This window comes from Ascidiella aspersa, chromosome 7, assembly GCF_963924565.1.
Source record: "Ascidiella aspersa chromosome 7, kaAscAspe10.2, whole genome shotgun sequence".
Taxonomy (NCBI): domain Eukaryota; kingdom Metazoa; phylum Chordata; class Ascidiacea; order Phlebobranchia; family Ascidiidae; genus Ascidiella; species Ascidiella aspersa.
In genome coordinates this window covers 13,628,122-13,655,221 of record NC_139453.1, presented here as the reverse complement: position 1 = coordinate 13,655,221, position 27,100 = coordinate 13,628,122, and the positions used below count along the sequence as shown (strand labels likewise).

General features: G+C 45.9%; 1 protein-coding gene across 1 annotated transcript; it reads left to right on the top strand.

Moving 5' to 3' along the window:
* The first annotated feature begins 1,013 nt into the window (after positions 1-1,013).
* Positions 1,014-27,100, top strand: LOC146137945 (uncharacterized). The gene is made up of 4 exons (XM_083394248.1): positions 1,014-1,546; positions 5,262-5,343; positions 25,789-25,827; positions 26,697-27,100. The coding sequence occupies exons 1-4, from the start codon at positions 1,184-1,186 to the stop codon at positions 26,717-26,719; spliced, it is 507 nt and encodes a 168-aa protein (XP_083250374.1). The 5' UTR covers positions 1,014-1,183; the 3' UTR covers positions 26,720-27,100.

Genomic DNA, 27,100 nt, shown 5'->3' with positions numbered 1-27,100 from the left:
TATGTGTACGCAAAACGAAAATATTTTCGTTATTTCTCTGTATATGGTGGGTAACATGTTATCTTACAAAAATATATCGCGTTTTCAAAATCGTTATTGCTTGGGTAATACAGTTTGATTTAATCCCAAATTATACTAACAACTGTGAAATCGTGACAAAGCTGTCTTGTTTGTTCTCTATTTCACAAACAATGACGACGGGCGATAACATCTCTATTTCGAATTATACAAATTGCCTTTCACGAAGTTGTTTGTAGTAAATAAACGATTCGCGTCAGGTGATAATCGGCGCGCGGGCTGCAGACGGAATTGTTTGATTTCCAAATGCGGCCTAGGGGGGACAATCGCCGGCCAAATTGCCCCCCTGGACCGCGACCCGGTGATTAGCGGTTGGCTGGCCGCACGTGCGAAGCGCAGAATAGACACAATTGCAAGCGGCGAGAGAGGCAGACGAGAGAGGTCGAGGGAAAAAAGCAAAGTTGTCGGGTATTTGACAGGACAAGACGGGACTGGAAGGCAAACGTTTCGCCAGGCAGTCAGCAGTTGGCGTAGAGTGTGCGTGGAGGTAGGCACATTCAGGCACAGGACGATGTTGTACTAATAGCAGTTGGAGCGCTTCCAATCGAGGCTCAGCCTTTAATCTGGCCGGGCATCTCACCAAAGGCCAGATTACTGCGACTAGGCTCGGTTTATCGCCGAGGCGCATTGAGCGATGAGATAGATGACAAGTTTCAGAACTTAAAAGCCTCGCCGACGCGAGTTGCCAGTTATTATTGACACTAGTAATAAGGGTCAATTAAAATGGTAAAATTCCTTGGGCTAATGTCGTTATTGACTGGCTATCTTGTCAATACTGACCTTTATTAGCTTACGGGTCTTTGAATGTTTGTAAAGGCGTGTTTACGACAGTGCGGAAGCAGCTTTCTTCGCTGGCTTGTTTGGGCAGACGTGGTTTGCTTATTTTTTGACCGATTTGAGCATCTCCGTCAATTTTTTCTTTGCGTTTCAGATAAGAGCCTCGAGTATACAGTGTCGCTCACTTTGTAATCGCCCCGCACTTTACGCTGTCGGATTTAGCGTCTATTTTTAACCAAGGAGAAGACTCGACCTCAAACAAAGCGTCCACGACCTAAGAGGACTGCAAATTGACATTACCATTCAAAGTCAACAGCACGCAAGCAGCATGGGCCAGCCCGGCGACAGAAGCGACCAGAAAGCGGGCTTTGACGTAATGGCTGCGTCAAACGGCATGACGTCATCACAGTATCAGCACTTTGACGAGAGGCGCAGGCAGCAGCATCCCTCGATTTGCCGTTGCTTGTTTGCAGTTTTCCTCACCCTAGCCTGCGCGGCTTCTCTCTTCACTTCGATCTACTTTGCCTCGCGAGCGATCCGAGTTGAATCCGGACTCTCCGCGCTCCGCGAGTCCCGCTCCTCCGACCAGAGGAAGATCAGGGATCACGAGTCGGCCATCGAGGGCCTCCTGGGCACCGTGGAAAGACTCACCAGTAAATTGTCGGGATTCGAACGGAGGTTGGAAGAAATCGTAAGTACGCCTCTTATATTTAGCAGCCATATGCGTTTTCTTGGCTTTATTTTTACAATTCATAAGAACGTGGCATAGCTAACTCCACTGTTTGCTGCAAACATAACAAGCTACAAAGGCGTTTTTTGTCAGAAAAAACAAGCCTTACTTATTAGCTAAGATTAAAACACCTATATTTCGTGTCTTGTTGCTTCCGCCGCCAGTCTTCAGAACGTTACTGAACACGCTTGCGTGTGTACATATTTGCGTATTGTAAGCTTTAAGCTTTTCACTGAAAGCACGGCCGACGCCTTGAGCGCGATACGACGCCACTTGTTTAGCGTTGGTTTTGAGCGCGCCCTGGGGTGATTGCCCGCGGTATGCACAGATTCGATCTCAAAAGCGTCAGGTGTTACATTATGCAGCTTCGACGGCCGACACAGAGCTCGTGTATTTAGCTAAACGCCGTTCGGTAATCTGCAGAGCCAGGATTTGCAACTGTGGCCAAACGGTTTTTGCGTTTTTACCTAAACCGCGTTAATGCTAAGATTACACAGCTTGCCTCAAATCCAGTGCTCAAGCTGTTAGCCAATTTTGCGTAATTAAATCTTGCAGCTTTTCGGAAAAGCCCGGCCAGATTAACACCGCGCTGTTTTCAGTCATAACCTTATAGGCTGAATATCGGAAACTCTGATGTGTGGAGCTTTCTAGTGTTATATCCGCGAAGAGGGTCATCTGTACGGCGGCTTCTCGCGACCATAGACGGCCTATTTAACACGCGAGGGCTGTGAAGGCGTGCCAGTGCGCATTAGGTCGCGCAATAAACGTCCCGCGGGGTTTCGGACTCACAAACACGCAGGTTTTAAGTGCCTGATCGTTTCTGTCGGTTCACTCGCATCCAAGGCCGAGTTTCAAATTCCGACGACCCTTATGGTCATCGCGTCGGCGCCTTTGCCAAGTCCGGTCCCTTTGAAAGAAAGTTCTGAAGAGAGTTTTCTTTGCAGAGGAAAGACACCCTGAAGAGTAAATTCCTCCCCCTACTGGATAATTCCGTCACCTCGCCTTGCGAGTTGTTTGCGCGTTTGCATCCAGGGCCTTTATTGCGGTAAAATTATTAAGTCAACACACGCGAATGAATTTACCAGCGAGTTTTTTTGTTGGGTAACCGAGATGCGTAAAATCAACGGCGCAAAGTTAACTTCAGTCCTGAGGTAAAGAAAAGTGTGTTTGCGTGCCTTTTTCAACAAGATTGTGAAGACATAACTTTGATGTGAGTAACGGTGGGGGGGGGGAGGGTTAGTTAAATTCAACAGTTCAAAACTAACTTTAGAATATTTTCAGGAAGATGTATCAGAATGTTTAAACCAAGAAACTAGTTAAAAAAGAACTTAATTGAGTAGCGAGGACGTTTAAAATCAACAGCTATCCTTCAAAGACCAATTTTTAACAAAATCCGCACAAAATGTGCCAACAAAAATAATAAACGGCGCAAATGCTCGTGTCGTCATAAAGACAAATATAACGGTACTCTAATCTTACCGGAAATAAGAGCTGAAAATTATACCTGCCATACCGAATGGACTCCATCCACCAAACGCTCCATACTTGGCGACGAATATCAACCCGGGTTCGCACTTCACCCGGCACTCGAGTACGCTAATCCTGCGCCGCTTGGCCGTCTATTGTGACGCGACAGTTTCAAGCGTTTGCCCGCCGGATTAGATCCGACTCGAGTTTTTTTGTCAACGGCCGCCGGAGACGCGGGACTTTTCGCCGCGCGGCTTTCCCATAGCCCGGTATAAAGAGGCGATGATGGGAATCAAGAGGAATATCAGGCATTTGTGTTGGCGGTTTTCGTAAATTCATGATTTCGACAGTCGTCAATGTTTACTGTTGAGTTGTTCCCTGAATTTTGCGCTTTAAATACTGTGAATTTTGCGCTTTAAACGAACCATAAGTTCAAACCGGGTACTAAAGCGTTTCTAATTGGACATTTTGAGGATAACAATAATGCCCTTTAATTTATCTCATAAAAATGCTAATAACTTTGGTAAAAAAACAGTAGTCGACTCACAATAATTCCTTACGTAGATTTGGACCAAGCAGATCAAAGATGCTTAATATTTAGAAAAAATGTCAATAACAATATTGGCCGCTCGAAAATGAAAAAAATGTCAAAAAACATCGTGAGACATTGGTGCGTGTGTACTCGGCCCAGCACAATCTCCGAAAAATCCTAACCGCTATACGCCTCGCATCCTAAACGCGCGTTATGCAATTGAAAAAGTAACTGCTCGGCAGGGTGTTAATTCGAGAACGCGTAGGGCGACGAAAAGTTCGCGAACCCGCGGCGCGCGTGGTTTATTGGCCCTCTGCAGCGGGTTTCAGCTGCGAAACGAAATGACGGAAGCGCGTTAGGCACCTCGTTACCTGCGGGCGAGAACTTCAAAGGCGCGCCTCTGGTCGAAGGATGAAGCTATTAGCGCCGTTCCTCAACGGCCGCCAATATCTTTCAGGTCGCCCGCTACTCTTCCAGTTCAAGGTTGTTCGCCTGCATTTCGCGTTGGCGCCTTGCCGGTTTAGGCATCAACACCACCCTCGCTATTGCACAAAAGTAATCCATGCCAGATGACCGCATTGAAACCGTTTCTGCCGTTTGTGCGCGAAAACTGGGCGGACAAAAATATGTTTAAAAGTGTAAAAAACAAGTTCAATTGTTTATCCTGTCGCTTCCAGTTGTGGTTGATTTAATTGGTCAAATTTCGCCGGAAAAACACCTTTGAGAAGCCAACACGCGCGATAGCCTTGAAGTTGTTTTGCGACAATGCGCAAACGTTTTGGCCTGAACTTTTTTTAACCAGCTTAAATTGCTAAGGTTTGGCGAGGAACTTGTGTAAAACAAATACTACCTCGAGGCGACCTAAAGCAAATTTCCTTAGCGTTACACTTCTTTTTGCGACCCTTGGGAAAACTTTCCATAATTTGGGAATTCGGTTACTGTTGTTGAATAAGTGCTGTAATTTTGGAGTCTATCGTTTTACTGAAAATTATTAAAGGAAATATCTTCCAAGAACCAGCGGTTATTCATATAACTTTTAAAATGTGTTTCGTGCTTTGTAAATTATTTTTCCCAATATAGACTATAGCTTTGAGAAAAAAGAAAAACCTCATCTGGTGTTCGATATATTTCATTTATATTTTTTTATTAGATTACAAAGCCGGTTTGAACTAACCGCAAACTCGCTGTTCGACTTGTCACAATTCTCAAGAGTATGTTTTCAAAGAAAAAACTCAAGGAGAATTTCAGACAAACCGAATTACGTCGCGTCATCCGGTGAAATATTTCGCCGACCTTTGGCTTTGGAGGAGCCTTATTAAAGGCAACAATATATCCATTGTACACAACAGTGTCTGGGAATCATGCGTAACTGACTGCTTAGTCACCTGTTGTATTCACGTTAGGGACCTGTTTTAGGCTTATCGCTTGCTCAGCAACAAAAAAGCAATGTCTTGAGTTAACTGGCTTCGACACAGAGGGAATGTGACAACGCGTCTCCCTTATGTATTTTAATTGGCGCCTAAAAAGGCTGCTTTAGGGACTGGTGGTTTAACAGGCTCCTTCCGTTTCGAATTGCAATACGCTGGTACTGCAAATATTCCTTTTTTACGACCTTTGCGTGTTATTCGTTGTGCGAATGCGGATTTGCTTAAGTGAATTTATATCTTTGTTTTACAGAACGCAAACACAAACAGCGGACCTGCGCTAAGGTTGAAGAGATCGGCTCCATCAGACTGCACCTGCCCACCAGGAGAAAAAGGTTAGCGGTGCCAATAATTTAAAGTGTTTGTTAGGGGGCACAATGACACAATTTATAACAGTTTTCTACGTTTTACCAATTAGAAAAATTTTGCTATATTCCAATGATTTGTCTTTTTGGGGAAGAGCTTCACATGGAATCTACCAAAGCATTAGAATAGTGTTTAAAATAAATTGATGTTTCATCCAACGGAAAGCGAGCGCACAGATAAGCACAAAACCGCGGGGAACAGAAGTGTTAGGCGCTGCCACCTAATATCAAGCTGCTGGCCGGTTGTAGCTGTTGATTTTCGAAAAAATAACTCCTCGTAGCGTCACGACCCTTTGCCTGGCCACCTGCTATCAAGTTACGCTTTCGGTTGTGATCCCACTGTTCGAAGCGGAAAGAAAACGGTCAGCCGTCTTGCTTTCGCTTCGTCTTGCCCCTCGACTGAATGCGGGGCAAAAGGGGGCGGAGCAAGTTCTCTGAGCACCCGGGTAACCCGAAACCCGATTTTGGTCGATCCCCGATGCGAGCAGCGGCAGGCAAGAATAGATCCTTTGGTTCTTGATTGCCCGTCGGCCGCCTATGGCTTGTCGTTCGTCGGAATGTTTTCCCGGCTAGTTGGTTTGTTTGCCAGCGCCTGGCTGACAGTGACAGATCGATTTTAAGATTCCGTTGCGATTTCTCGCGTTGCCTTGGCTTGGATCGCGTTTCGGCGCCTTATTGTGTAAGCGTTTTTGCCTTATCGACGTACAGGCAAGCGCTTTTGTGTCCCGGTCAATTGCACAGGTGGCGGTTATCACGGTCGTCGCTACAACACCCTTGGGGTCAAAACCGCGATTCACCGGCAAAAACTAACCCCCGCCGATTTCCGCGAATTGTCGGCGTCGTATTCGATCTCGCTTCCCCTTTTCTTTTTGTCCAGTCCCCCGGTAGGTCGCTACATTCCGTGCGGGCGCCAATCCACAGCGATCTTTCCAATATGTGCCAATCGCCCGCCTACAAAGATATCAATCGCTCCCGTAACCGAAACTCTCTTTTTGTGCCTTCGGAACAACGACTTGGTGATTAAGGCGCTATCCGTCAATATCACAGCCCATCGGTGGTGCAACGTACTTTTTATTCCTTTCGATCGCCGGCACTTCAAAGCGGAGCCCGTTCGCGAAAACACAATACAGGCCACAAAGCCGTTCGTTCAGTTTTGCGCCTTTCGTACGCTGTCGGACGGGTATCTTATTGTGTGGGACGGCCATTATTGTCTTGAGCTGCTTGAAAGCGCTTGACGACTTTAACCGATGGGATAGGTTTTAGGGCGTTTTAGGAGCCATTTCGCACGCCCAGTTTAAATTTTATAAATTGTAGTGCCACGTGCCGGAAAGTATCGAAAAAATTAGTTATTATATATTTTAGAGTAATTATTTTAAACAGTACGCGATGTTCACAACCTATTCCCTTATTTGTCTCAAGCATTTTTTTCTGATTATTCAGCAATAAAGATTCTAGTTTGATTTCGTTGAAGTTGGTTTTACAGAATAGAGGTCAAAAGTGGCTGTTTTTCAACCGGCGCCAAACGCATTGCAGCTCTCGTGGCTGTGCGCTGGTTTTAGGGTTGCCGGCGGCTAGTTCAAAAAGAGCGCACTCAACAAAAACAACCTTACCCCTGGCTCCGAACGAGGGCCTCTCAAGGGTCCACGGGCCCGCGGTACAATGCAACGGAACGCAAGACACACGCGTCCGTCGGGAACGTTTCGATTGCTTATGCATTTGCCTTTGTACCCGCGCGTGAGCCTAGCAGGCGTCAATCCGCACAGCGTTTTATGTTAAAGACGAATCGACGGTGGGGGGAACTTCAATTTCGTCGTTTGCGCAATTCGATTAGGATTGGGGTGGCGACGATTACTGACTCACTGGCCTACGGCGTCGAGTGGCCCCACGTAACTAAAGCCCCGGACCCCGTAGACAACAGTTTGTTGCCCATACAAGCAGCTAGTCATCAGCTCGGACAGGATGCAGTCTTCCCGCAAGGATACATCGCCGACAATTTGCACGGCTTTTGAAGTAATTAAATTTTTGTAGTCAACATTACCTATATTACTTTTAAATCGGGTTTTTGTTGTGTAGTGTCGTGTTTTCTAATTATATGAGCATTTAGAACTTAACGGAAAAGATAAAACAAATACAGTTTACAATATACTTACTAGCATTTACGAGAAGTGGTAACCGGTAATATAATAGTAGACATAATTAAAATTACATTCATCAACACTCACAATGCAAGAAAGTATTTATTGATTTGCTGCAGTCCAATTTTAAACCAATAATTGTGCCAATATGCTTACGAATAAGGAATAGAATCACAAAGAATACAAACATATTTTGGCGCCCATGAGCATTAAAGACTGCACCCCCGCTGCGAACCACTGACGAAGTGTGTAATTGTCGATTTCATCTTAACTTGGACCCGCTTTGAATTGCCGTCAAATTGTGTACTGGTACTTCAAACCTTGCTTCCGAATGTTGCGACTTTTGCGACAAGTAGCGCGAAGTAATGCCAAGTTCGGGAACGAACAAACATATTTCAATTGCCTGTTGACTTGAAATAGCACACCGCAACTACCAATTACCGTAGCGAGAAACCTGTGACTGAAAAACACGCTTACCTGTTTTTCAATCGCGATTCTAGTTCGAAGAGCTTTGTGTTTTTAACAAATGCAAGTGATTTATTCGTGTCACGCGCTTTATCAAAATTGTTTTCGTTTTGGCTTTAAATTTATCCCACTTATCCCTAGAGTGCATTAGTCACGCAACAGAAAAAAAAACGCTTCTATTTAACCATAAATTTTGTCAATATCCCGCTTTTTTCGTTTGCCTTATCAATGAGAAATCCCTACTGCTTCAGTTTAAGATCATTCCCCGTAAAAATGGCCAAAAGTTACCGGGCTGCTTTGAAATTGGTCGGAAAAATAGGCCAATGGCCCTTTTTGCTAAGGACCGGTCGAGGGTTTTTGGATGGGAATACTTGAGTCGGGATTAAAACCGGCGATCAAAGCCGCCGTTGTTCTTCTGATGGCGCGTCATTGTTTCAGCGGAGTAACACAATCGAGACGGTTACTCGTTTGTAGTTGGCCTGACTGGATTGCTGGGCAAGGGGCCAAGCCACTTTCGCGAATAGCACCTAATTTCGCGCTCGCCTGTCACTCACGCTCAACCGAATTGCCCTCTTATTAAAAATCAAGTCCGGCCCCTTTTTATTGCAGACCTTTAGATATTCCTGGGGTGAGGTTTCCAGTGTTAGAAATATAGAATTCCCATTCTTTTGTGCAGTAAAGATATCCACCACCCCCTTCCTGTGACAATTAACAGTTAAGGACACGTATTCCCCTTTATGTCTGACAGTCAAATTTCCGCAGTTAAAATATGACGAGGGATCGCGCGAATTCCACTTAACACCGTTGGCAATAAAAGTGCCAGCAAACGCCGGTATGCAATTACCACTTTCGCCGCATCCCAGGAGTACAAACGTTCTTGCTCAGATTTACAACACGAGTCAAATTGCTCGCCCACCCACGAATAGCATCTCGTGTTCGCTCATCAATCCCGAATGGCATTATTTTGTCATTATTGCTATCTGTAACTGTTCCCAAGATTGAATTTCCTCGCAAGTTACGATATGGTAAAAACTTTCAAAGCTCAGAGACGTCTTAAAATAACTTTTCAAAGCTCAGAAACGTCTTAATTTTAGTTCTCGATATTATAGCATCCATTGTTCAATAATATTGCGGAAACAAATGTTTTCCAGGGTAAAAACCTTTAAACCTCTAGAAACGTTTAAATTATAGTTGTCAATATTATTCGACAAATGCTCTGATAATTTTACAAATGCCTGGTGATGAAAGGATACTTGCGTAATATCAAGATCTGCAAACTTAAAATGCCAGAAATCGCTTAAAATGCCAGAAATCGCAATCGCCGGCGGGGCACTTTTAATCTCAGCCGAACTCCGAGATCTAGCAATAAAAAGCGGGCCTTCTAGCCGATAAACGAAAGCCGACGAACGACAACTGAAAAGCAGTCGCTTTGAAAAGTGATGGATAACTCGCGAGTCATAGCGGCGAAAATTTTCTTACTGTAATCGCGCTTGCTGTAGTGGCCCGATTCACACAGTCGGTCGGGTGCCCAGGGGTGCCATTTTACGAGCGGCACGCGCTAACGAGGGATTTTGTCGAGGCTGCGAAGGGCCCGATATCGTCTGCAGTCCCCGGTCCTCAGGACCTGTTTGCGTTGTTTGTAAACAATTGCACCGTTTACGGATCACGATCGAGCAGTCGCTTCCCAGGGTCGTTGCAATCAAGCCTGTTTATGCACCTTGCTCTCCTCTATAGTGATACACGAAACGCTTGAAGATTCTACGATTTCGACTCGCGTTGTTTCCCGAAAAAAGCAATACTGGTTGTGGGGACAACAATTAATCTACGATAGCTTCAACGACAATTTTTACTTTATTGTAGTATTCCAGGGCTCGTATTTCTAACAAACTTACGCGAAAGACGGCATTTTGTGTTTTAATGTTTTCATAAACCTTAACAGCACACGAACTAAGGAGCGAAAATGTTTTTGAGGCCTTACAGCGACATAATTTTTATTACATTTCAACTCGCATTGAAACTAATTAGTTCAGTAACACGACATGACACTTAACACTCGATTTTTTGTTAACAATTTGAATTTGAATTTTTGTAAAATAAAACCCTAAAAATAAAAACTAACTTTCAAACCCACACGTTTGTACGTCCATTATAAAAAAACGTCCTGCTAGCATAAACTAAACGACGGCAATTTCGTCGAGATCGTTTATGGTTTCCAATTGCCCCTCAAACAGGGGTTGCGGCTTAGGGGGTAATTTGGTAGCCCAGAAATAGTAACCGCCATGAATTGCCTGGGTACACGTCGCACGCGAGCCTCGGGGTCAACGTTGCCCGGCGTTACGGGAAAAAACAAGTGGCATTTCTCTATCAGCTGGTTTATGTTTTGTCCCTTTAGAAGTTCACTAAACTCCAGTATGGAACCGCTGCGGTTTGAAATAGAAAGAACCCTGTTTTGATAAATACGGTTTACAACGGTTACACTTACTTGCTTTAGCTCAATTTTAATTATAAATTTATCAAACGGGAATTTAAATGCTAGGAAGACTCGAAACTACTATATTGCCTTGTATTGTATTCCTTACTTAACATTACAAACCCACAATTCGGCGTTTTGATGATTTGCATTACAACCGAATAAGGGCGCGCCCTTGGAATTCGTCGATTTACAGTTTGGCAAAAATAGCTGCTTGCATCACCACTTTACGAAGGTTAAGCCGGATTTCGCAAAGCATTTGCAAAAACAATAGACCAGCGGCGCCAGGTTCTCGTTATAGAGTTACTCACCGCAAGCTGCGAGGTCTATCGAAAAACTTGCAGGTGTACAGGTGCAACGCGCACCGTCAACAAAGCTACGAGGCGAACAGCAGGACAAGAGAAGGAGCAGGAGTGCCGAAAGACACGCACCTCGCCTGTTTGCTCTGCCGTGCGGCCAGGGGACGGTCCCTGTAACGCGAACGCGGTGCCGCCGGATTAGCCCACATCTTCGCGGCGATTAGAACCGCCCCTTGCCTTTGTCTTTGCCCTGGGCCGTCGAACTCACGTAAACACCCGTCTCTCGTGATTGACAGCTCGACGGGCGACCTGCAGCCCTTTCGAGTCGAGCTCCTGCTACAAACACGACATTTGTTGATCTCACGCGGGGCCGCGACCACGTTTTTTTGCGGTTACCGTTTGGACGCTAAAGCGTAACTGTGTTTGGACGTGGCCACTTTATAATTTAACTAGTAATGGTGTGCCCCGCAGCAGCCCTATATAATGCGTATACTTGGGTTCTGTCGCGCGGAAATGATGTATCGCTCAGCCAGTTTGTAAACGTTTGACTGTTTCACGTTATTTAACCATCCCACGCATTTTCGCTAATTACAATCCCTGACATTGGAACCCTCGGTAGTTACTTAACGTTTTCGCCCAGTTAACGTGCAAACATGGCGTACTTTGAAAAACTAAGGAAATCTACCCATCCAAAATATCGACGCTAGTTCAGAGGGAAATCGCCGCCCGTAGAATTGTTTGCAACTGCATTCCATTTAAAACGAGCGTTCGCAAGCCGCCCGAAATTCGACCACCGGTCTTCAAACAAGTGTTTTACAAAACCGCGCGCCTATCACAAAATAGCGGCTTTTCAACAAAGAGCCTCGGTTAAATGGCGCGATGAGCTCGTCACCGCTGTTGCTGTTTTGGGCGTGAGTTTGGGAGGAGCACTCGATAGCCCTGATCTGCTCGAGCAATTATCACACCTACGTGGACCGCAGGAATGTGCAGAGTCGGTGTTTCACCGTCGACCTTTTGCGAAGCGAACTGGTCACCTGCTCTGATCGTATCGTTTTAAGCGAAATGGTTTCGCCGCCCGACTGATTCGGCAATCGGACCCTTTCATTTATCCTGTATAGCCCCTGTCAGTAATTCCGCTGCAAATGGGCGAAATTCGTTTTCTGACGTCAATCATTTTTTCGCACAATACCAACTGCCTTTGAATGACAAGAATTTCGCACGAGGGTAACTTCCGACAAAACGAAAAATCACAAAGCGCTTGGCCTTGGTATTGTTGCCAACACCTCTAGTGCAGCATTTTAAATAAGCAAAATTCGTGCTCGATTGAGGAAACATAGGTCCCAAGGGTCAAAATCCAAAGGTATTTTCGACCCGCGATGCAATTAAAGTTGCAACAAACTTCCAACGCCAACATCCACTCAAGCGAAATAGCTCTTTCAGCCTGTTTTTGTTTTTCTGCAAACTTAAACAACTCCTAATTTACATTTCGCGGGATTTCTGATCGCAGAAGATTACCAGCCCATAGCCGCCTAATGAGAGTTGAAGCCATGAAACAACGCGGCTCTATTTCTCAGTTGCAATGGCGTTAAACGCGTCAGCAGTACACGAATCGGTGAACACGCGTGCAAAAATGAGCAATGCAAACTAGCGCGGCGTGGATTAGCGGCTCGTGCGCTGAAACAAGGCCCAGTCCAAGTTCTCTTAATCCTTTGGCGCCGGCCCGTTCCAGCAACTTTTAAGACGGATTCGGCGATGTTGATATTTAGCTTAAAAACCAACCAAAGCGTCCCGCTGTTTTTGTGCAGCGGCTCGTGAAATCCGCAGGCATCCATCACGGTTTCTATCAGTCGCTTCCTTACGTCGAATACCCCCCCAAGCGCCGCTGCTAAGAAAATTAATTTACTTTTAACCATCAGCTTAGGTAGCTGTGTATTCCCTATACTATAGCGTGGCGAGGTTCCCCAATTGCTGTGCGAGCAACGCACGCCTGTCGTTGGATACTGATGGGAAATGTCGCGGTTTGTAGGGCGGCCAAAGCAGCAGCAAACAGACAACCGGGCTGGTATTCAAGGCCGTATTTAAAGCTCCATGCGCCTCAGCCGGGCCGTATTGTTGTGCCTTCTTATTCAGACTTGCTGCCGCATTTCAAAGGCGGTATGAGCCTGCCCGGTGATAACGAGCGTTCAATCAAAATCAAAGGCTTTGTAGCCCCGGGTCCGGCTCGCGTCAACCGCGCGATTAATAACTTGAAATTGCGCTGGCTCGTGGTTAACCTTCCGCCTTTTGATTTCACCTCTGCCTTAGCATTCCCGCGCGGCCCGCCGCAGTCCCGCCTCGCGTGTCTTCAAACACCGTATAGTTCGCTTCAGAGACGCCTTTGGGCTTCTCGCGGGGCCTTGGGCCTTGCAAGAGGCGCGTGCGAGACTGTGGTATCGCATCATCGGCGCATTTGGAAAGCGGTTGCACGCGACCAGCAGCGCTGTACAGTCGCTGCTGTTTATCCCGTGCTATCTAGCTTGTACAACCGCCAGGTTTTGGTTTATTCGGGAACATCTCAATTTGCTCGCGCTTTGTCTCTTTCCCTTCAAGGAGCGTTCACTCGGGATGACAGCTCCTAAACACTCCTTACTCGTCACGAATTGCAATTTCGCTCGTGACCTCGACCTAGGGTAAAAGCGCCGATTGTCTATTCGCCCTGGACGTTAAGCGTGCAGAAGAAGTATTGTCCCCATCTTGCTGGGTGGTTGTTGATGTGGGCTAACGAAAACGCGCGCGAGTAAATAAAGATTTGTTTTTGAAAATTGATTTTGTTCAAAGCACAGTCAGAGCGAGCTTATTTCTCATGGTGTTTAATGTTTGGCAATTTTAATATCTCTACACTTTGTCGTATTACTGATTAGCGTCTGCTAATAATGGTAGTGGATTATATCAAAACTTGATGCTAACGGAACGAAAAAGCATTACTGTCAAGTCAGATTTAAAGCAACAGGGCGCATTCAAAGTTAACATTGTGCATCAACCGTCTTCCATATATTGTGTTAGATGCGTTGCATTGCTGCAATGGCCCCTTGAAAAGATGTACAACTATGCCATTTACGTGCGGTTCGAATGACAAGAACGCAGTGGAGAGAGAGGGGTGTAACAAAGCACTCTCCCTGCTGCAAAGTACCGCTTACGATGTTGTGCGTTCAACAAAAGGCCAGCTCTTAAGCGGGACACGAAAGAAATCCATTTCGACGGCAATCGGTTCCGATTAAGCGCCCGGATTATAGAGGGGTTCAGGCGCCATTAGCGGGGGTGAGGGACAACGGCCCGGGGAGAGGGGTGCGCGATTACACAGGCCTGTCAGGCGGAAAATGGGGGCGTTGGGCATCAAACGAACGCCGCGCTCAGGCCCTATATTTATTTACCTACGATTGCCGGGGCGGTCTCTATATAAGAAGGCCTATTTCGCAGAATGCAGCAACAATGGTAGCGCGATCTAGCGTAATGGCCTCGCCGTATGCGCGCTCCCCTTGTGTGCGTACGAGGCACCCACGCTCGCGCTTGTTTAATGTTTGCCCCCGCCGCCTCGCCAATTGTGACGTAGCATGCGCTCGCGACAAAAAAGACCAGACGCAAAAGGGCATCTCGAAATGAAAGGCCGCCGTCGCATGTTGAATTAAGCCCGCTGGTGCCAGCAATTTTGCGCGAGGGGCTGTGGCTTTTGTCCGCATCGAATCGCTGGGGATTAAGCGGTCGCTTTGCGGCGGAGAAAAGCCAGAGGCGCAATTGATTTCGCGCCGCAAAACCAAAACCCTGTCCGATCCGCTCTGACAGCGTTATCGTGTCGCGTGATAAACTGCCCAGAACCAGCCCTATACGTAGCTTGTGCTTGGGCTGGGCAGGTCCTACGCCCCCCTTTCCCACAAACCCCCAGGCACGACATAGTGTGGGTGACAGGAAGCTGGGGCTGACAGCCCCTCGAACCCGAAATTGTTTTGTTGCGCTCTGTCGGCAAAGAAAGTAAAGCGCTAGCGCTAACTGGCAGCCTCGTCTCCTGGCGAAAGCGATTTCGCTTTGATTTTTGTGAGATATACGCCGTAGTAAAGATTTCATGACCAATTTGCGAAACTACGACTATGGTCAGAGTGTATCTGATAGCGAGTCGTCTTTGCGCCCTCAGCCCCTCATATATTACCAAGGCCCTAAAAATCGACAGTCGCTAAGTGCTTCAATGAAGAGACAAACTCGAGTCGTCTACATTTTTCGTGAGAACCAAAATACGTAATCGCTTTTGTACAACGTATGGGTGTGTACTTTGTGTATCATATTTTACCTTTATGGAAATCAGGTTTAGTGTTTTAACGGGGCGGTTCACAGTTTTTCATGATTAATGGAAAATATTTTTGCGCTACAGCGATTTTGAGTTGTTTATCCCACGCCGTCGAACTTCGCACGTCACGCAGTTGTTATCTTGCGCCAGGTAAAAGGACATTGCGTTACGCCGTAAGATACACACCTTTATCGTTATTTGACCAAACCCGATCACACTTTTATACCTTTTGGTGCGCGGCAACCACACACCACGCCCTTTACCTCCATTTGAGCGCGCAAAGAGCAATCCACCTTAATAATAAAGATCCTGGATTAGTTCTACAAAGGGCTTTCGCGTTGCGAGCTAACGTTATTGGCGCGCGGGTGCCGGTTGCTCCACATTCCACGGCCCAACAACAATATTGTCGTTTCTCGCTAGCACTTTGACTAACAGGTCGCGTCCAGATGTTTTCATTTCCCTCACGGACCCTGCTGGGCCATCGCGCTTGTTCAGGTGTCCGTGCGAGTGCTTTTCTTTCGTTGGGAGAGTTGCTTGGGCGTCGGCTTGTCGACATTTTCTAGAAGGTTCCACAAGTTTGGAATGCTGCTTCGTCCATAGAGTAGAGTGAACAGTTAGCAGTTGTAAATTTACCTTATGCTTTGCAGGAATTACCCTTCATAAGCATTATTCCATGTAACCGATTCTGATCATGGATAAACACACCGACAAACAGTTAACATACGCGACAAACTATGGTCAGTGTTTTAATTTCTTAGAGGATACCATAGCGTTATGTAACCCTACACCCCGTTCCTCTTTTAGCCTTGCTTGCGGATACACAACGGCTTTTAAAATGGTGCGTGTAGCCCGCGATGTCCAAACGCACGACCCCTGACTCACATGACTATTCAGCAATTGTTCACCAGCAAACGCGCTGACGTAAATCGTAACAGCAAATAATAACACTGGAAATAGCAAACGCCCAAACCTTTAGAAGTGTGCTTTGTTTGTCTTTGGGCTGGTTTGCCTCGACCTTTTTGAAGTCGATGCGATTTCTGCACATTAGAGCTAACTTTTTGAACCGGATAGAAGCCGTGTAAGGCACTGACCTAACGTTTAGTGGGTGAAGGGTATAAGTCAATACTTTTCATAAGGTATAGCGCTCTGTTCGATTACCTGCAACATTATTAACAGTGTCACCCAGAAGCAAACATGCTACACTTTTGTAAAGTCGGCGACCTTATGGCGACATCTGATGACCTCGATGTGATGACGTTAATTACATTTTCACAGTGACGTCATGTACACGTTGCACGCCATCACGTGACTACCCAAATGGGGGTTCTTCCGTGCGTCGAAATGTTCAAAACAGAGCTCTTCGCATGCTGGTGACCAAAAAACGCAACCTATACAAGGGCAACAAAACGTCCTTGATTGAGCACTGGTTTCAATACAGATAAGCGCCACAGCAAGTAATTTTAAGTGAAGACAAGCAAGCTAAAATAGCTGATTACTATCAAAACCTTAAATGAGATATCGCGCCGCCTTTTGTGACAGCCCAATCGCAACAGTTGGGCCCCGGAAGACAGCACCGTATCGCTATTGGCCTGACTTGGATGATCTCCAACTACAAGAGGCCGGAGACAGCGACGCGGCAGACGCATACTTTCCAGCAGTCGCATTATCTCCGATTGCGGCAGCTCATTCCGGCGCCTTGCGGCATCCTGCCTTTGCATCTCTTTCTCTTTACGGTGAACTGGTGTTGACGCGACAGGCTCCCCACAATGGCGTCGGATCCGTTAGGATGTTTTCGTCCTAGTCAAAGCGAGAATTTTGCGCATCCGCATTTACGACTTTCCCACAGTGAAATCACGTGGAATAAGTGTTGCCAATTGCGTTTTTTGGTTAAAGAAGCCATTTTGTTATTTTTATGAGTCCGGCGCGTCTCATACAGAGTTTCTTAACGTTGTGTTCTCTAGGGTTGCGTGTATGATTTCTAGAAGCGATCGGAGTATCCAAAATATTTAAAAGTGTTTTTACAATAATGTGTTATTGCAAACATGAAGTATAGGCAATTCACAGTGTTCTTTATTGAATGAGATAACCCTCGTCAAAGTATACGCACAAAATTCAGTGCAATAGTTGTGCACAGAAACGACATAAAGCAAAACAGATGTGAACACCGGCTCTCCGGTTTTGGCAAACGTTCGAATGTGGCGTGTAAACCGCATAATTGCAATCGCGAGGATCGCTTTGTACCCATTTGGCCCCAAGCATTTTTTTATTTAAGCTTCTATTTTCTGCTTGCGGATTTGATGACTCATGCGTTCGTGACTCGTCTGTTTTGCCTTCGGGTCGAATAGCCTGCGACAAAACAGGCCTTTGACCGAAGATGCGACTAGGAATCCGGAAGCGTCAACAGGCTGTAAGTGACGCAACAATCGTGTTTGGCGTCGTTTAAATTTTCAAAACCGCAGTGCGATTCCCTTGCAAATCACTGGGCGACAGCAGAGCGACACGATTCGCGAAATAGCAGGGGCTAAAAGGGGCCCCCACGGTAAACAGGGGTTCAAGTGCCTGGGCACGCGCCTGGATTTGCCTGGGGTCGGCTTACGGCGAGGGTAAACAAGAAGCAATACGAACAAACGAACCAGATCGATTTCTTCTAGTGCAGTGCTTTTAAAGCTGACCTATCACTTTGCTTGAATATTTTAGATCTTATGCGGCGTTTAAGAGTATTAACGACAATGTATTACTATAGCGACTGTGGTAGCCTATATTCTCCCTATGTCACATTTTAATATAATATCTAACCCTGGGAGCGGGGCTTTTAAGTTCACATTTTGGCTTTTTTTCATATTGTTTTCAATCGCACATTAAAGAAAACGCCAGTGACCAAACTATCTAAATAGCCATTAACACACGGGTAGCCCTATCCTACAAGTATAACGCGTTTGTACAGCAACGGAAAAAATTGCCCCCGCGTTGCGGGCAAACTTTCCCACGCTGTGAAGTTCGCGCGCAACCTGTCGCCTCGTAAACATTCCTCGCGGTCAAACGTATTACCGCCCGACGCCGGAAAACGTCACCGCTTTCGTGTTGTTGCAAGCCGCAGCGAGAAAAAAAATGCCGATTTCCTACTTCCATTGATTTCGTCATAAAGTCTTGCGCGGTTTCATGTGCAACCCCCTAAATAATATATATAGGCCTATATATGAGGTAGTTTCAAAATCGTATAATCACACGTGGCGCTGAACTACCCGAATATGAAAAACAGATAAGATAAAATTCATGCCAAATTAAACAGGGTAATTTGGTGGCATTATATAAAGACAAATTGTATTGTATTTTCTACTGTGACCTGCTGAAGCAGGGTTGTGCGACATCTTGTCCAAAATAGAATACAATTTGTCTTAATAATAGTGTCACCTGATTACCCTATTTAGATGAAGCCAAATACGGCAATTCACATTGACTGCCATATTAAAACAGCATTTTTTGTTGTCTTATCAGCCAAAACTTACCGAAGGCAAAGGACGTCCGTTTAAACATCACTCAAACCCTGATAAAAAACACCTTTGTCGCACCAACGGCAAACAAAAATAGACAAAAACCACACAAGATGTATTACTGTCTGTCCGCTATCGCTCGATCGCCTTGCAGCTGACTGTGGCCGTGCATAGATTAACACGGCGGTTCAGGCAACTGCTGTTACAAGGCGTATGTGGAATTTCCGCTTCCGCGACCACTATGTTTAGGGTAACGGCCAACGGGATTTCCATCTGTCGCTTTGGCGTTTTATTTTTAATGGGGCCGCGCCAGTTGGTGTTTTCTGGTTGTCGTTAAAGCGAGCTTGTTTAATATTGATCTGACTTGGCCGCGTTTGCGGCTTCATCCATCAACCTTTAATGTCGTTTAATGTGTATACCACCAGCACCGATCGATCTTTGCAATGGACAGGAATGCCTCGCATTCAAAGGCAATCAATTGCACGATTCGCCTATATCGAACGGTTTTATTCATCATTCTTTCAGTTTTCTCGCTAGACAGTAAGAAATCCTGAATGATTCCCCTAAATTCACTTTACCTATAGTCTGTTTCGTTATAGTGTGTTGAAATGCTGTAATTTTGGCACCAACATGGAATGCTAGTTGGACTACTCACGTATGCCATTTTTTTTCCTGAGAAACATTGTAAGTAAAAAATATACACTATACTTAAAAGATTTACTCCGTTTTAATGCATTTCGCGAGTAATCCGGCGTTCAGACGACCCGAACGAAATCAAACGCCGCGTGTCTGTAAAAAAAAAACAAAACATGAGCAACAGTTGGCGCGATTACTTCACCCTCGGCGGAAAACTGTTGGGGGGAGGCGGCTTTTTTCGTCTGGCCATACCGTTCGCGAAATTGACGGCCCCCCAAGACCGAGAGGGATCGAGGAATCATCAAAAATTAATAGAGGCACGCGCCGGCGGCAAAAATTTCCGCGCGCCTGATTCATAAGAAACGAACATGGCGCGACGGGCAAATTGGGCGCGCCAATTTCGCCGCTTTTTGGTGGCGCTCTAAGCCGCGGGATTCGGACGGCGCTTTGTCGCGGCAATAACGGACCCTTGATGAATTTTTCATCTCGTCGTGTGGCCTTTCGTGGTGCTCATCGGCGGGGGGGGGGGGGGGGTCTCGAATATCCTTCTTTCCCTGCCGTTAGGCCCGGGCTGATGGCGGCCCCTGTTAATGACGCAACGCAAAGCCGGCAATTTATCGGCACGCGCAACGCGGCTCAGTACTCTTTTCGCTGGCTTATCTCGGTGGCTCACCCAGTCAATTGGTGTTCATCCCGGTTTTAGGGCGACTTTTTCTCCAAAGTGTGACGTCACCCTTCTATAACCCACACTTTCTAAAGAGAGACAGTGTGGAAATCGAACGGCGTGGGCGTAGGTTTAAATGGAACCCATATACCCGAAAGACAACACTTAGCAATTTACTTTTATAGGAACCAAATTTAGAACTGTATTTTAGGCGAACAGCTGCGTTTGGAAAGCATTGCGTGATCAGCGGCAATCTTAAAACACAATGTTGAAAAGAAGCTCATTTTAAATAGGACGCGAACCTTTATTTGGAATTTCCGTTTGACGCCTGAAAAAACGGCCTTGGCCTCTCCACAAAAGGATGACTTAAACGTCGCTTATCCGGTTGTTTTGTGCGCATGGGTTTTTACACCTGTGACCATATACCGCCTCGTTAGCACGCCAAGGATAGGACAAAGACGCAAACAGACAGGTTTGGTCGCCTCTTTATCATTATTATCCCGTTTTAACATCTCCTTTACTCGAATAAGAGTCAGGTAAATTGTCCAAGGGGTGAGCAAATGACAGGAAAACAAGCAACAAATTTAAGCGGTTCTTTTTTGGTTACACTTTTGTCAATTGGCGTTTGACTTACCACGCAGTTATATGTTGTCAGTTGACAGTTTCTTTCCCGAATCAGTTGGCATTGTACAAGGCCTACTTTGAAACTGAAAGGCCGTTATTTGTTTTGGCCTCTGTGTACAGTAAACGATCACGTTTGCTCGCCAAACGCCAATTCTGGTCACCAGATCTGCCAGCCCCTGTTAGGGAACAATCAACGGCACCCTCCCCCCTATCAATTGAATTATTTTTTGTTGAACAAGTCGCTGCCGCTCCACGCTCTTTATACCTCTGCCTAAAAGAACCGAATAGAGTTACGGCCCGGCGACAAACCAGCAGCCTTGCCCAACCCGGATCCTTTAGATATAAGCGGTCGAGTTTAAACAACCCTAGAAACTGCTACGTAGTGTGTTTGGCTGTTAGATTTTCGTCGTTAAACCGACTGGCAACCACACTCATACCTAAGTAAATAGGCAGGCCGGCCACCATTAGTCAAAAAGCATTTGTGTATTCACCAATACCTCTGATTACCCAAGAAGAAAAATGTCTGGTTTACCCATAGTTTACCCATAGGGCAACCCAAATTTGGAGCTTTTATCACCCTTATTACGGTTCTATTAGATGTACTGTAAATAGCTTGGTGTTTGAGTTTATGTACTTTCGATTGAATCGTCGGTTCAGTATTAAAAACAAGCATTTAAATTAATTTATAAACGTTGTACCAGATTAGAATTCGTTAAAATAGCCAAACAATTTAGGTTGCACAAGAAATTAAAACAGGCTTAGGGGCCAATTTTTAAACAACCGTTTTCAGACAATGACCAGGCTAAGCGAAACGTATCCAAATGCAACCGACATTTATGGGGCGATAAAAATGTCAAAATTGTAAGACGTTGCTAATAATAACATAACCTTGCTCTGTGTGGGTTCACGTCGGTTCACAAGCCTCTGGGTCGCGGCCTTGGCGACGACCTGACGGCAGCCCGAGGCGGTTTGCTTTGTGTGCCCAGCCAATACATTCCCGGGACCTCCCGATGCTTGTTCGCTGGCGTGTGTGTCACTGTCCTGCCGTTTCAGCTATGCGAGGCGATTGTTGTTCCTTCTCTTTCTTTTGCGCCAGTGTGAATCGGTTGCAAAGGTGGCGCTTAGGGTTGGCACGGTAATACCGTATTGTGTTTAGTAAGCACGCAAGTTTAATAGACGTTGGTCAAGGTTACCAAACCAAACGTATAAAACCTTTACGGATTTTTGGCCCACAATAATTCGTCTCAGTTTCTGTCATAAACCAGTTGCAGATATTTACTTGTAAACAATTAAAAGATGCATTTCGCAAAATCAAAATCTAAAAATTAGGTTTTTGTTATTCACTAGTGCTGGTGTATCGCAACAAAAACTAAAATATACTTCCGGGTGTTTAAAAGTAATACATATGGGTAAATTTTATACATATGGGTAAATTTCGGCAGAAAAATACATAGGTAATTTTTGCCAGATGTAGAGAAACTTCGGCCTGAATTTGATGAACAACACGAAGACTTTCAACGTGATGCTGCCTAAAGAATCATTTCAGCGTTGTAACGTTTTTTGTAAGCGTATCCAGTATGAGTACCCATTCTCACCCGCATCCAACGCCAAAGAGTGATGTATTCGCCTTTGGCGCGAGACTAGATAAGCAGAAAAACCGTAATCGAAGCAGCGCGCGTCGGTGCTCTGATTTGATTTAGATCCGGCATAAAAAAATTAGGTAAACGTCGTTTGCACACACAACATGGACCACCGGCGACAAATCGGTTCGTGTTTTTATGTTTTTTTTTCTGCTCGATCGTGCCAATCGCGTTATTTCATATGCCCAAATCAGAGCCGCACACACGGTTGTGTTATAATCGCTGTCGAAGCGAAGCCAGGTCAATCATGAAACCAAACAAACGACGATTAACTTCTCTGGTGGTCGAGCAACCGAAATAATCCAGGCCGATTTGAGTTAAAAAGCAACGTGGTCCTCTTGGTTGGCTGATCTGTAACTCGGTTGGCCTTATAAAATCCCGAGCGATAGGGAAATAGAAGTAAAACGTGGTTGAAAATAGTCTACTTCCTTTGAAATGTAAGAAGGACCGAAACGGTCCCCCAAATTTCTCCAGCGGTTTCCAAAATTTTGGACTTGCAACTTTTTGGTATTTAAATGAAACACTTGCGGTAAAAAAAAAGAAAAAAAAAAAAAAACCTGCACCTACCATTCACTCCACAGCCCATTGCTTAATCTTAGTATCTCATAAATCGCCCATTACCTTTGACCTTTGCCGACTTAACCTGCAACGACAAGCCGCTTAACTTTGACCTTTGGCGATATTGACTTTCGCCAGACCACGCGGTTTGTCTGTCTTTGTTCGCTCACGTCCATTGCGCCGGTATGTCAAGGGGTGATAGCTCTGGTTAGGGGGGTAGATTGCAATCTGGGCCGGCCCGGTCGTATCGGGTCACCGGAACTCATTTGGGTCGCGTTAGGGTGCTTTTAAACTTGGGCGAACATGGCGCCGTTTAACCCCACGGGGACACACGGGGTCATATCTGCCGCAATGACTTCGACCCAACAGGGAAAGTGTATGCTGGACAATACTGCGACTATTATTGCGAAATTGCTAGACTTAACCACACTCTGTGGCATTAAGTTAACGCAAGGTGAAAATTCATAATGGTGTGAAATCACTTTTTCACTGAACGACTATACCTACTATCGACTTGGATGCCAAAGCTTGCGATGTCATTAATTGATATAATTAGAGCCTAAACAAATCGAAACAGTTTGAAAAAACTTTCTCCACCGAAGTCTTGTGCGTTCTTCAGTAACAAAATTCGTTGTTGGTTGTCGCTTAAAACTTAACTAAGGCCCGTATAGCTTAGGGCGATAGCGACAAAAATCGTACGAAAGGGCAATCTCGCCTATCAGACGGCAATCGGCTTGGGCGGAAGTGTTAAACGACAGCTTTCCCTTTAAGCCTTACGTCGGGTGAACGGCGCTCGTCGGTAAACAGTGGGAAGCGCCCACAGCAGCCGCAACTCTCGTGCAAGAATAACAGGCAACAGAAGGAGAAGGATTGGGTATTGGCAAAGGGCGAGGCGGGTCTAGAAAGTCTATTTTAAGCTTGCACCGTCTCTGGTAGAGCACTGCTACGCGCGGGCACGCGGCCAGATTATTAAATAAGACTTAAAAGCTGCACAATGAATAATAAAGGCAATGTTTAGCTGCTTTGTCTTTCGAAAGCGACGACGACTGATCCTTGCAGTCGATCGTTATGATTCGGGTGGCGAACGATTGATCGGCGTTTCATGAGCTGTAGCGTGCGCGCCGCCAGGTTAAAATCACAAAGCGGCAAGTAATTGGCTTTAAATTGTCAATTTCTGCTGCGGCCGCGCGCCAGTTTCAACTAGGTGTAACTAATCGCTCGTCGCGCTTCCGATGGGAAATGTAGCGGACCGAATTAGTCGCCTCTCTGCACAATACCTGCTGTGTGGGTCCCGCGAAAAGGGATTGGCGTTCTTTTTGCATCACCCATGTTGTGTAGACCCCTTGTGTTCTGTTGTTGAGCGTAACAAATCCGTGTATGACTTGCGGCTATATTTGGCAGTAGCTGTTTATATTGATTTAATCCCACAATTGCCACCGCTTGTCAAAAGAGCTTTTATTCTGTGAGATTAAGTCGTATTCTTGTTTGGTAAAATAAAATATAAATGCCTGCTTCGGGTTTAGCGTCCTTTAACACGATTTCACTTAGACTACTCAAACACAAAGTGTGTCAAATTCGCGTTTTTCGGCAATCTAGCAAAAACGTTATCGCTCTAAAACAGCTTAAAAAGTTTTAATAAAAAGCCCCGATCTTAGCAGAAATCTTTAGCCGGTTTCTGATCGGCTGCCAAATTTACACCCGACACACCCCGCCGCATGCCCCAGATATCACCTTGCCCCCAATGACAGTAATGCGCCTCTTGGGTTGTTTGCCTTGGCATTGGCAGCGTTTTAATGATGACAAAACGGGAACACCGGGGGTACCAAGTAGAGGACTGTTGTGCTCCGTCGGGGACCGGGGTTTTGGGTGTCCGCATCCAAGGCGCCTTGCTGTCTATGACGGCGAAAAGAAACCCAGCGCGGCCGTTTTTATTAAAGCGTGCCAGGCCAATTACGCACTTGAACTGTTCCGGTCTTTGCTTAATTGCGTTCGGCGATAAAGAACCGCGCGTGCGGCACCAAACCCCGCAAGAGATTTCCTACTAAGCCGGGGTCCTTGCCAAGGGGTTCAGGTTACCCCCAATGTTGTCCCGAAAGCGGTGAGCCCCACGGGACACTTTGTAGCATTTGCCAATTGGAACCAGGCGGGGTTAGAACCTGGGTGTTTGCTTGCCTTCCGTTGCAAGTCGATGCGCGATATCCAAACAAGAGCTCGCCAATTAAAACTCGGCGCGCCGTCGATATTAGCGTAATCAAATCCGCAGGCCTTTGTCGGCGTCCAGTGCTTCGATCCCGCCATTTGGCCCGCTTCCCATCTGCCCCGCGGGCCCTTTGCCCCCTCGTTCTGCGACAAAGGCGAAAGGCGCAAGGCGATGTCGCGAATTTGAAGTGTCCTTGACCCGCGCCACTCGCCTAATCTCATCCCGCGTAAACTGAAGCGCACCGGCGACGTAAATGTAAACCGCGCCGAGTAACCAGGATACGACGTGTAAATGTTAGTGGGACTAATAATAGCTCAGCGCGCGTGTGCGGCAGACCGGTTCGCTTGGCACCTTATATTAGAAAATTATTTCGGTCGGATATAAAAACTGAAGTTTAACAAACTTGTGGCTGCTTTATTAAAGCTATAGGGGCGAAGGGGACTCAAAATGATTTTAAAGAAAATCTGGCTCTCGGTAAGTTGGTTATGCAACTTGCTCTTTTAGGCGTTATGCACAGCATATGTCCCTTTAAAAACATATTTGGCAGGTCACCGAAAACGTCTTTGAAAGGTTGCGCTTCAATATCCAATTGTAAAGTTAACCCGAAAAGCGCTTGTCGGCAGTTAAACACAAGAACACCAAATACGAGCCAGAAATTCATTCTTAAGTCGCTTTTCCGAATCGAAGGTTGAGGCACCGCTATGAAGCTGTCGCCCAAAAATTCGCCCCTCTTTCGAAAGCTCCTCAAGGGGCGCACTTGAACGGGACGTTGTGGCTTTAGGAAGCGCCCTGGGGCCCTCGACAAGACAAAAGGCGTTTCCGGCCCGCGAGTGCCTTTCCAATTGTGCCGAGTGTAACGTATAGCTGTTTATTCCCGCTATCCCGGTTCCAAGTCTAACTCTCTTTTCTGCTTTGCAGGAGCGCCAGGAAGACCTGGGAGGCCCGGACGACGCCGAGGTAAGACGAAGAGCCTTTCTTTGCTCTGTTTTATTTTTTGTTTACGCGTGTACTAACCGAGTAGGTATAGGCTCGTTTATCGGCTGCTCTTTGTCGCGATAGAGCATGCCAGAAATCGAAAACCGGCGTCGGCGTTGAGTTACCAGGGCCCAGCTTTTCTGCAAGGCAATTGACAGCAGCAGTCGGCTGCAACCGGGGCCTGTGCTAATTTACAGAGTGTATGGGGCCTGTGCTAATTTGCAGGGTGTTCAGGGCTTGTGCTGTTTTACAGGGTGTTAAGGACCTGTGCTGATTTACAGGGTGCATGGGGGCTGTGCAAACTACTGGTGTATGGGGCTGTGTTGATTTACACGGTGTATGGGGCCTATGCTGACTTACAGAATGTATGGGGCCTGTGTTAATTTGAGGGGGGATGGGGCCTGTGCGAATTTACAGGGTGTTTAGGACCTTTGCTGATTTACAGGATGTATACCTTGGTTGCTCTTCCAGTTCGGCTCGCAATAGTGATGCCGCCTCGCGGAAACCCTGCGTTTCGGGTGTTACGAAACACTACCCCCGGGTGCTGTGAAATTGTGGTGTACCCGCTTTTGGCACGACTTTAATCGAAAAGTGCCAGGCAACCAAACTCCGCTCGCCAGCGATTGAATAACAGCCGATTTGGCACGTGCGCAACCCGAGTTGTCAAGTGCGATTGATTTCTTGCTTTGTCACAGAATTAAATTGCGTTTTCTAAAGCAGTACATCGTAAAACAACTGTAAAACCATATGCTTTGCCAATCTTACTTTTACGAATCTGCCGATGTTACTTATTATTTTGTGCTGATTGTTTTACAAAATAACCAAACTAACACCCTGTTTTTCGTTTTCAGGAAAACAGGTGAGAACACACTGATTTTGCGACTTCGACAAGAATTTGTTCCCCCAATATTTATCTTTGGCGCCACCACGTGTTAATCACGACCGTATTGTTAATGTTTTCTGTCCCGAAATTTGTTGCCTGCGGTGGCGTTTAGTTTTCAAAACGCAAAGTTGATTAAAAACGTTTTAGTTGTTTTTTTGATTCTTTGTTCTAAATCAACCGTTCAGTTTTCAAAACCTTTTTTATTTTGCTTTAATAACGCTTTTGATTTCACACTTTAAAGAATCTTGCGCAATCGCCTCGATGGCCATTTTTCATGGAATAATTTATTAACTGCCTATACGACCAACGTATCGACTACTGAAACTAATGCTTAGCTTATCTGCTGGTAAAAACGAGAGAAATCTTGATTTC

Coding starts and splice junctions, on each gene's coding strand:
- LOC146137945 (XM_083394248.1), top strand. CDS start 1,184: ATGGGCCAGCCCGGCGACAGAAGCGACCAGAAAGCGGGCTTTGACGTA. Junction 1,547..5,261: donor AACGGAGGTTGGAAGAAATC/GTAAGTACGCCT, acceptor TTTGTTTTACAG/AACGCAAACACAAACAGCGG. Junction 5,344..25,788: donor CTGCCCACCAGGAGAAAAAG/GTTAGCGGTGCC, acceptor TCTGCTTTGCAG/GAGCGCCAGGAAGACCTGGG.